We start from the raw sequence: 12,036 nt of genomic DNA on the forward strand, positions 1-12,036 counted from the left end.
TTATAAATATTTAATTTGAAAATATTAAATAACAAGTAAATAAACTGATTTTAAGGACAAGAATAAAATTGTATGCAATTAGGGTTGTACTAAAAAATTACTAACAACATTCTTAAAAAATTCCCACACCTGAATCTAGAAATCCTCCAGTTAGTGACTAGCTTTGTGGAGGGAGAAAAACAGCTATCCATCTGCAGCAGTTAACACCTTTAGCTAAATATTTTGGTGACATTTCATACTACTTGTCAAGTTAATTTATTTGCCAAAAAAGATGTGAGGCTATATTCTTTATGTGAAAACAGAGTTCTGTAAAGATGACGCATCTTCATCCCTAAGACACCAAACTTGTGCAAGATGACAAAGGTGGTGCCCATTGTCAGTGAGTGCACATGCCACGGAATGCTCCTCCCTGCCCCATGCTCAGGCAGGAGACTGATTATATGGTCAACCTAGGAACAGAAGCTGAGAACATCTTAACAGAAATATTCCTTTGCCTTACTCAAGCTGAAGATACAGGACATAATTTAGGAGAAAAATATTATAGTGTCACAGGTAATAAAACCCCAATACAGGGTTAGAGCCCCAGGAGGCTACATGGGTGATAGAGAAAAAAAGCAAAAACAAAACAATTAAAGTTAAGAATAAAAGCATTATGGCTTAAACCTTCCCAAGTAGAGCATATTAATCTAGATATAGAATCTAAGACAGAAGCACTGAATCAATACTTTCACACGAATTACTGTAAACTGATTCCAAAAGAAATTTTCAATTATCGTTAAGTGTAAAATGGGGCCCAATATTCATGCCCAGAATTTTAAATTGGAATATAAACCTTTTGTTGCTAAATAAAGGAATGCTAAGACTTAGATGCATATACTGAAAATTTTGCATATACTGAAAAATAAACAAAAATAAAATACATATGCCAAGGAGAAAAACCTCTCCATCATAAATTAGACCCTACCATTCAATTTTTCTACCTTTTATTTTATATAAAAATGCATATTTTACAATGGATCGTTACGTCAATAAAACTCTATTAACAATAAGTCTTCAGCCATAAGCTTTTGTAAAAATTTGTACTCCTAATACAGTGTTGATTTGTCTTACCTATACTGGCCATAGCTTCTTTTCTTACCAATCTGTAGACTAAATTTGATCCCTTGAATGTTTCAGAGAAATGATTATATATTATTATGTAATATTTAATGACTAGATAACATTTTGAAACAAATAATATACATTGCTTAATATTTTTTATTTCATTTTATTTTACGTGTACTCGGGAATACTTACCTGATATAGAAGGTCTTTCTGAGGCAAAGGGGGGGACTGTCCTTCATACATAGGAGGTGGTTTATGTGTGGGTGGAAGGTCGATCCTGCATTAAAAAGTTTAAAAAATGTGATTGCCACTTTTAGCAAAAAAAACAAAAAAAAAGGGTGGGTGGGGGAAACACTCAAGATTCGCTTAAGTTTTGAGAATATTTTCCTCATACTAATATTTGTATTAGCATACATGTTTAATTCAGTTCTTACATTTCCATTAATCAATCATAATTGGAACAAAAAAGTGAACTGGTTTTAAAGGTTCTAATGTTTAGGACTACTCTGAAATAAACAATTCTTTGAAAAATCTAAAAAAGCAAATAGAAGTATTTTTTGAACATTATTATTAGGCAAGTAATCTAGTATATGACTAATTAAGTACTGCACATTTTTACATATGACTATGCCTACCAACATTTTAAATATAGTCAAACATGTGTAATGGAAAACACTTTCCTCCAAAGTGTCATAATAGTGATTTAAAAGACTATCTTAAAATGATAATGAAAAAATATGCTTATACTATATTTTGGAAATACTTCCATAATTAGTTTTCAAAAGCCATGGTCATTCTTAGAATATTCATCATGTAAATTAAGATTTTCAATCTACAAACCATTATAAATCTTGGCACCTGAAATAAATGAAGAGACCATTACATCCTTGGGGAATGCATTTATCTTTGCCAAAATGACCTAATCTACTAAAAAAAAGTATTTTCATATATTTTTAAATTGTTGCATTACAACAAAAATAGAATTAAATATACCTTGTAGCTCTCTGCATTTTAGAAAATAATTTTTCATATATTCTCCTACTTTTGAAGATCACAGATAACTAATTTTCAGTAATTGAGATCAGTAAATCAAATAAAAATTTTACCTATATTAAAAGATAAAGAGGATGAAAGCTATAGAGGCCAAAGAAATTACAAATTCTCACTTCTCCATGTGGGCATGAAATAATATTTTAAATGAACAGAATTCAAATAATAAATAAAATGATTACATGGATGTAATTACTAGTCTACTAGTAAATTATCTTTTGGAAATTATAGAAAAGTTTGAGATAATCTGGCAACTAAGATGAAGTTAACCACAAGCTAGATACTCTTGAAATATTAGAGGAATCGGTCTTACAGGTATTAGACTGAAAGGGTATTTTATAGTCCTTTTATTTAAAGTAATTATTTCCTTTAATGTAACAAAAATCACAGCAAATGTATAGCTGCAAGATGCCGTAAGTTATTTAGGTGAGAAAACCAAGGTTCATGGAGGTGATGTGACTCGTTCATGATCATACCACTAATTTGATCGTAATAGAGCTAACACCCAGGTGTCCTTAATCCAAAAAGATCAGTGCTCTAACTGTGCCAGATTAGAGAGGCAGAGACATACACAAAGCATTTATGAAGAGAGAAGAAATACATTCCTTCAGAGCCAGCCTCATGTCCTCATATAAAATCATTAATAACCACACAAGAAATAATGTCATTTGTATAGAACTTCACAGTTCAGAAACATCATCTTATTCTACTCTTATCACAGCCATGTGAGGTAAGCAGGAAAAGTATTATTCACATTTCACAGATGAAGCAACAAAAGCTGCTGATGGAATTAAGGGAACTGGGACTTCGGTCTTTTGATTACACAACAGAGTGCAATTTCTGTTTTGTAAGTCTATCTCATGATTAGGTCCAAAACATTGCTTTCTCTTTAAATAAAAGCACATTTTGTCATTCACCAAAACCAAATTTCTTTAAGATAAAAGCTTTAAAACTCAATGTATTTAATAACTTCTGGCAGTTTAGAGTTAGTTATATCTATACATAAGACAGGCATAAGCAATTTAAAGAAGTAATTTAAACTTCTAAGATTTTTTATATCTGTCTTTCAACCACTTCATGGAAGACCTGCATTTTTATTCAGAAGGCAGGACAACGTAGAGTCATTATGTTACCATTTGGAAAGGTATGTAATATATTGTAGGTTAAAAAGGTGTCTAATATATTTGTCTCTAGCAGCCCCTTGCAACTGTTTATTTACCAAAATGTAGTCAGACTTCCTGACAAAACCAGTCATCTTACAAAGACCTAACAGTATCTTTACTTCCATCCCTCAGACAGTTTTCATATGAGTAGCTGTAAAGATAACGACTGCCACATACTGAATATTCATAGTTGAACACAAGCAAAAAATTTACCTACACTTTGTCAAGGTAGGATGGTCTCTTTTTTCGAGGAGTCAACAGCACAGTCACAAAGATGGCAATGATGAAAAGGGCAAGGACAGCTCCAATTACAGCTCCAGCTACAGCTATAGAAGAGGTCTGCTTAAGTGGAACATCTGTAAAGTAACAAAAATTAGGTTTTTTAAACAATTTTAAGAGTTCTTGAGTTTGTGTCCTCTGATTTCTACAATGTGCAAGGACTGATTAAGTATGTTATCCAACCACAAGTTTAGAAGACCCCAAATTTGATTCGTTACTTTTTGGAGCATTATGCTAACACATTTATTCCTTGCAAGATGTCACCTTAGCACTCCAACTTTACTTTTTTAAAGTGATGAAAAGAATAGTCCCAGTCAGGTATCAGTGAGTGAATCTACTGTCAACGGGCAAAGAATGTCTGAACGAGAAAAGAAGATAGAGAAAAGGATGAAAACTAAGTTCTTACTCTAAAAGGTGATAAAAAAAAAAATTCAGTATTCTTTAATGGAGTTAGCCAACAATGTATTGAATAGATTTTTACCTTTCATTCCATTAAAAGAAATTCTAAGAAACCAAAAACCTTCAAGAAAGGGAAAACAACACTAAAAAACAGAAAATATCCCAGACGTAATAAATAGTCAAAAAGTGACATTGCAAAATCTAAGTTTTTAAAATAGAAGTATTATTAAAACAGTACTTGCTGCAGATAACTTCCTTTAGTTCACACACATTTAATACAAATTACACTTTAAGATAGTGTCTATACTACAAAATTATGTAAATTCTTCCCTGTCTCCTGGCTATAGACACACTCTATCATTTCTGAATACCAATTTCTCTTTTCCAGCCTGCATCACAAAATTTTATAGAAAGGATGTTAAAAACATACTTAGTAGTTAGCATTTCACACAATTCTAAAAAAAATGTCACCCTACTTTATGAACTCCCAATTAAAGGAATTTACTAAAGTTATTTTCAAATATAAGTATTATGGATATGACAAAACCATCAATCCTTATGGGTATTATTTTGACAATTACAGCCATATTAAACCCAATAACTGAATTTTGTGAAGCAACCCATCAGTTACAAAGAACCTTCAATATACATGATTTTATCTTTCTAACCAGTAAGAAAGATATTTAAGGTAACATTCTATAAATGAAGATACTGCTATTCTAAAGTTAAATATTCTGCCCAAGGTCATTCAGTCAATGAATAGGAGAGAACACAGGGTGAAATAAAGCTAGGTTAGGGCAGGATAGAAACCTCCACCCATAAGCTCTTTTTGGGAAATGTTTTTTCGCAACATCTAACGTAGTCTCTCCTTTTGGGTCCCCTATTTGGAAACGCCGAGCTCTTAGTCTTCAATTAAATTGACATTCATATACACCCTTAAATAATTACAATTACTGTTGGAATCCAGACATGGCAAATTTAAATAGAATTAAGCACTATCAGTTTTGAAATATGTTTTACCTACTTACCATCACGGTATTTCCAAATACATACATAGTGTATTTAGAAGCATTTCCCAACTGTTCATATTAAAATGTGATTCATGTGGTGTTTTAGATTGCTAAAAACAACATTTTAGGGCGTCCCTGGTGGAGCAGTGGTTGAGAGTCCGCCTGCCGATGCAGGGGATGAGGGTTCGTGCCCCGGTCCGGGACAATCCCACATGCCGCGGAGCGGCTGGGCCTGTGAGCCATGGCCGCTGAGCCTGCGCGTCCGGAGCCTGTGCTCCGCAACGGGAGAGGCCACAACAGTGAGAGGCCTGCGTAACGCAAAAAAAAAACAAAAAAACAAAAAAACCCACAACGTTTTACTTTCTTGTCAATTATAAAAATCTCTTCAGCAAACTAATGATCTTGTGTTTATTAATGGTTCATTAGCCTCATTCTAGACTAAAAATCTTATACCAATGAGCGCCAAGGAACCCAATCTGATCTTTCAAATACTGAATAGAATCTAAAAATATACAATTATTTTAAACAATATAACCAGCTTCATTGTTCAGGATGTTACCCTCATCTGCTAATACATACCTGGTTTATCTTCCTGTTGTTGCTCATTTCTCTAATCACTACTAACTCCATTTGAATATGTGCTACATGAGAAAAAGATTTGAAAACCAAGCCAGTCAAGTATTACTCTGCTCTTATAAATGTAGAAAAAAGACTTGGGATGATTTAGGGCTAGTCTTATCTTCTACACTATCACTTTTCCCACCATGTAAGTTGTAGTTTTGTATTCGGTTTTTAACAATAGGCCAATTGAAACCTATTAAGATTACATGACCAAGGTTATTTGACAAAGGTCATACACCTTGTCAGTGGCAAAAATAAAAAATCCCAATGTGTCAAGTATGCTACCTATTCTACACTAGTCTAAAGATTTCCTTTTAATGGAATTTTTTCTTTTGCTAAGGAATAAAGTGGCCCTATCACTTTTGCCCAAGTGTGGAGAATTTAAATTTGGGTGTTCTTATTTTGATGATAATGACAAAGTTGATACCATATTTATGTAATACTTCTGAAATTATGTTTCAAAAACTCAGGTTACTCTTTGAATATAATTAGCCCAAATTAAGATTAACAATCTTAACACATTATATATATATATATCACTCAATCCCAACATATCATTATAAATTCTTCATCAAACCTCACACCTCCTACAAGCAAGCCTTTCATATAATCTTAGCAATAATATTTAATTTGGTAGTGTTTTGTAAGTAATAAATCAAAATCAGACTTTTAATATCCTAATGTAATTCCCAACTCTGAATATATACTATTTTTAATATCCTGAAGTAATTCTCAAGTCTATATAAATACTATTCTTTAAACATTTAAATTATGGTCTACTTATCCAATTCTGTCCCATTAGTCTTCTAATTTCTAGCTCTAGAATTCCATAACTGAGAGGTGACTGTATGTATACTGTAACTCTTCCTTCTATTTTAATTTGAGCATATTTATTTCACTTGGTTCCATTCATTCTTTATTCATCTCTAACATTTTTTGCACACCTCTTCTCAGTATTGGAACAGGCTAGTAAGTGCTGAAATGAGGAAGTGGAAGAAAAGTTAGGTAGAGTCCATTTACCAATTGGATATCCTGCTCTACATAGGTAAACTGATTAAGTACATATATGACGTATATATATTTCCTTTTCTGATTCTTCAACTTACTGAGAAAAGAAGAAATAATATATTTAAGAGTATTAAGATTTTAAAAGTATTAATGGGTGATGAACACTAGTATGAAATGCAAAGGAAGAGCTCAAGTTTCTTGCATTCAAGTCAAAGAATTTTGATGAAAATTGAGAATTTAGCCCCAACACTGCCTCCCCACATCCCTGTCCTCATAATCTACATAGACCCTATATTCCAACAAAACCACTACAAGCAGAAAAAAATTTAACTAAGTAAATGTATAAAAATTTGGCATTTTTCAACATTAAGCTAGTTTACTGAGTGACTGACATGAAGCAATATTACCTTACCATAACCTAAGGAGATGTTCTACTAAATCTAATTGTATGCTTACAAGCAGCAGAAAACAAAAAGACAAAAGCATTAAAATATTTAGTATTAAAGGATTCGTGCATGTCTCCCAGAAGACCATCTTTCTGTTATCACAGCTGCTTATTAACCCATATACATTGGAAACTCACCTCCAAAAACAGAAAAACAGCATTCCTCAATACAACCAAAGTACACTATCCATAATTAAAGACACCATGCATATATCTTATGGAGAAAGCTATTAAAAATCAGTTACAAATCATACAAAAAATTTAATACAGACAGGAGAAATAACTTTCATTACTTTTTGAAAAAATATAAATATTATAGATATTAAACTGAATTATAGTTTGTCTTTGTTTTCACTCTGATACAAGTGAATAAAGCCTACGTAAAGGCTATTCAAACATGTGCTCACCTGATTCACACCTGAAACTGAGGCATTATAAAGTTTTTAAAAGTTAAATACTATTCTATACACTAAAATACGTGTTTCTGGCAATTTCCTAAAACCATTTAAAATGGGTGAGTACAGAAATCCATAGTCCCTTTTTACACTTACATTAAAACACCAAATCCCAACAATTGAGATGTTAAGTTTCATCCCTCTTTTTCTTCATTTCCTCCACCCAAACTTCTGTGATGCCATGGATTGATTCACAGCTTAATGTAAAACCCTACGAACTTATCTTCCCAACTTTCATTTGGGATTAAATTCATATATCCCCATGATACATGTTACTGTATTACCAAATTTTCCCCATATGCCCCACTGTTTTATTTTTCAATAGCCGTTTTAATGCTTATCTTTTCAATACAACATCTAAGCCTTTATATCCATCCAAATATTTATCTCACTATTTTTTAATAGAAGTCCTCTATTTGGGTCAGGACAGTCTCCTCAGCTTCTCATCCAACAAATTACCAATAGTAACCAAACATGTGCCAAGCCTTGTGCTAGGAATGCCAAGGATAAATTTTACACAGTTCCTGTCCTCACAATAGAGCAAAAGCCTCAAGGTAGGGTCAGAGAATCCATAAAAATATTTATTTTCCAATGAAGTATAGGAAGAAATCATCACTTTTCTAAAAAAAGAGAGGGAGAGGGCATTTAATAAAAATTACTATTGTACTAGTATGGATTGGCACTGGTAGCCCTAGTTGGTCCATGTGTCAGATGGCACCCTGCCACACAGGGCACCCAAAATTTCCTATAGGAAGTGTGGAGTGGGACAGTTCCAGAATGAAAGTAAGTAAACAGTTACATCTTTACTTGGTTGTCCCTCTCAACATAGCACCCTGTGACAGACATTATTGTGATGTATGGGAGCTCAGCTGAATGAACTAAAAACTTATCTAGATTTAACTAGAAGTCAAAAATGTAAAGGAGGCATGACATGCGTGCTCTTACAGGTGAACATCTGACTCATAAACCAAGTGAGGGTATCAGTGTTAATCCGTGTTATATACTAGTAGGCATTTAATCCAAGTAAATGCCATTCCTGCAAAGAACTGACAGAATGTAAGATAACACCAATAATGTATGCACAAATAACAACAAAACCCCACAAAAATGGCAATGGAAATAACTTCTTCCTAATACATAAACTTTACCAGTTACATTATGAAATAAAACCATGGCAACCTAATCAGATGTGACAAATGAACCCCCCCAATCAAATACATTTAGAAACCAAATAAAACAAATTTATATTCACTCTTATTAACAACAAACCTCACACTAAACCCATACTGTGCTGAAATAGCTAATGTGAGTGGTGATTAGCATGATACTGAAAAATCAAACACCTTGAACATGAAGACTAGCTCTAAAAAAAGTAGCTGGGATGAAAACTGTTAAGGTTCCCAACAATGAACTTCTTTCATTTGAATCTACTTGTTTTTGAGAGGTGGCTTAGCTTTCATACCTAAAAACAAGTGTTAAAATATACTCAACATGCACTTAAAACTTTGAAACACTGAATCAAAAAGTATAAAACCAAGATTAAAAAAAAATGAAGCACAATTATATGGTTTTCTCAAAAATGTTTTAGCAAGAAAAAAAGTTAACTTTTAAAATGAAGCACAATTATATTGTTTACCCAAATATTACTGTTTTAGTGAAAATAATTAGTATTTTAAAATGTTATTTCAGCAGATTAAAAATTTGTTTTTTGTGAATATTTTAAAATGCATATAGCAAAATTCTATGGTAGCACATATATAATTTATAAACATACATATTAGGACTATGAGTACATACTAATCTTTAATTGATAGGCACAGTCAAGAGTATTGAAGAGCACTGATCTAAAGAAGATAGATAATAACTAGAATAAAATGTGAGGTTACAATAGAGGAGATATAAGTTGATAAAAAAGAATTATGAACAGCAAGTATTAATTCTACAGGGAAAAGTTTCATAAAACTATAATTTGAGCTGGACCTTGAATATGGACTGGTTTCCCAATATGGCAAAGGGAGGAAAGGGTATTTCAGGTAAAGGGAGCAGCATGAACATAATTATTAAGACATTAAAGCACATGGTGCGGTAAAAAAAGAGTTAATAGATCTAGAAATTATGTAGGTTCCCTGTTAGTAGATCTAGGCTTTGAGCATCAAATGGCTGCTAATATTGAAAGAAAACGAGGTAAAGACTACGCGCCTTCTGATAGAGGAACATACCACCACTGAAGTAACCTTGCCCCCCAAATTAAACCTTAATCTTATCAAGGCTCTAGATCTGTCAACTTACAGAAAATACAGAGGTGCAACTGGCACAATCCAAACTGGAAAACTGCAGGACAGATGAAGCTGTTTCTTCACCAAAAAAACTGCATGGGAAAAGTGCGGGAGTGGGGAACAGCACACAGAGAACACACAGATTAAAAGACATCTCAACCAACCAATGTATGGATCACATTTGGTTACTAGCTAAAACTGCAAAAATATATGATTAGAAATTTGAACACTCACTGGATACTTGATATTAAGGAATTATTCATTTCTGGTGTAGTAATGAATCTGTGGTTACTTTCTCTAAATGTTCCTTAACTTTTAGAGCTACATACTGATATATTTACAGGTGAACTAATGGCAGGAGGGATTATATAGACAGAAATTTAAATAAAACAAGACTGACCATGAACTGACAATAACTGAAGCAGGTACATGAATATTCATTTCATTATTCTGTCTTACTATTGCATATTTTTTAATAATAATCTGTTTTTTAAACAGGAAGGTCAAAGCCTCTAGGTCTTGTTTCCTCTAGCTTTTAGATCAAACTGTCCCTTCAAGACTTGGTTTTCCCTGAGATATTTCTCATAACTGAGACTGTGAAATCAGGTATCACATCTATGTAGAAGTATTATGCATGAAAGGAAATAAGGCCTTGAATTATTCTCAAGTTTTGAGATTTATACTTTAAAGTTATTCTGCTAAACTCACTTTCACTAGGCTTCATCCATAGTGCCCAGCCAGAACAAAAAGCAGCTATTAACTAAAAGGCAAGTGAAATAAAACATCACAAAATTGAATCATATTTTACCCTTCAAAATTGAAATGAACATGATAAAATAACTATTATCAAGGCTCGAGAAAAGAAATGACCCCTAAGGGTAGGTATATATAGCAAAAGCTTTTGTAAGCAATGTTTGGTTTCAAGCTCTTGATGGAAACCTATCACTACTCATCTCAAAGTAGACATGTACTTTAAAAAAAAAAGTGTAGCTTACTGGAATAGAAGAAAACAGAAATGCATAAACAGAAACAATTTTTAAAAAAAACACCAAAAAGTTGGTATACTCTGTACACTATTCCAAAGATTCTTTCATGCATGAATTTTTATTGGTATAACAAGAATGAAACCAAACTTAATCCAGTCAAATTGTACATTATTTGAAAAAAACTGCTGCTTTCTCTAAAATAGTTTAAAGTTTAGGGGGAAAAAATGTATCAAATTTTAATTTATTTTATCTTAAAATATTTTAGGTTTTATAATACTGTTTGTTTATTTTATTTTTATTTTATTTTATTTTTTTGGCCGAGCCGCGCAGCGTGTGGGATCTTAGTTCCCCGATCAGGGGTGGAACCTGCACCCCCTGCAGTGGAAGCATGGAGACTTAACCAACAGACCACCAGGGAAGTCCCTGTATCATAATTTCAAATGTCAGAAATGAGGAACAGGGAGAAGGTAACTACAAACAATAAGAAACAATGTCATTCCTACTCAAAGCAGCTCACAAGCAACAAGTTAAAAACACTAAATGCCAACTTAAAAAATATTTTATGAAATGTGTTAATTCCAAACTGAAAGCTAATATATAAAAATTTGACTTACGTCAAAGTCACAGCAAACATTTAAAATTTATTTTAACTGCTAGGACTAGAGCTAGAAGATAATTCATGACTGTGGAGAATGTTACTGATGATATGTATATATGAGATAGGAATTATATGATTAATTAAAAGTAAATTTTATAATGGTTAACATGCCAACTTAGATGCTTCCTCAAACTTTATTGAACTGTATCATTAACCTGATATAGTCTTGTTTGGAAAGAGAAATAAAATAGGTTTCTAATTCCACAAAACATCATCAATTAAAGGAAACTAGGTTACACACACACACTCTCTCTCTCTCTCCAGCAAAAATCAAAATGCGGACAAAGAAGGTAATCCAGAGCCATAGGCTTGTTACAGAAATATGCCTCTTAAGAATTTTTTTAAAAAACTTTTATTTAAAGATTTATTGAACGGCTATTGGGGCTACCACCTGATAAGTAACTTGGTTAAAAAAAAAAATCCCTGGTACACATTAAAACTAAATATATCCCAATATAACAAAAATTTGAGAAAAGAGCTTTTTATGGATGATACATTAACAAGTAAATAGGAAAAACAATCCAATCTGTAAATCATTCCCCTGTTAGAATTAAAAAATCAATATGGGTACCATTTCTTCCT

At 32.6% G+C, this 12,036-nt stretch overlaps 1 protein-coding gene across 1 annotated transcript in view; it reads right to left on the reverse strand.

Moving 5' to 3' along the window:
- Positions 1-12,036, reverse strand: part of NECTIN3 (nectin cell adhesion molecule 3) — a 130,237-nt gene that overhangs the window by 48,444 nt on the left and 69,757 nt on the right. The window contains exons 6-7 of the mRNA XM_060149048.1: positions 3,535-3,673; positions 1,297-1,381 (exon numbers count right to left, since the gene is read on the reverse strand). Of these exons, the coding sequence (XP_060005031.1) occupies positions 1,297-1,381; positions 3,535-3,673 (224 nt within the window). The remainder of the gene's footprint in view (positions 1-1,296; positions 1,382-3,534; positions 3,674-12,036) is intronic.

This window comes from Lagenorhynchus albirostris, chromosome 5 (assembly GCF_949774975.1).
Source record: "Lagenorhynchus albirostris chromosome 5, mLagAlb1.1, whole genome shotgun sequence".
Taxonomy (NCBI): Eukaryota; Metazoa; Chordata; class Mammalia; order Artiodactyla; family Delphinidae; genus Lagenorhynchus; species Lagenorhynchus albirostris.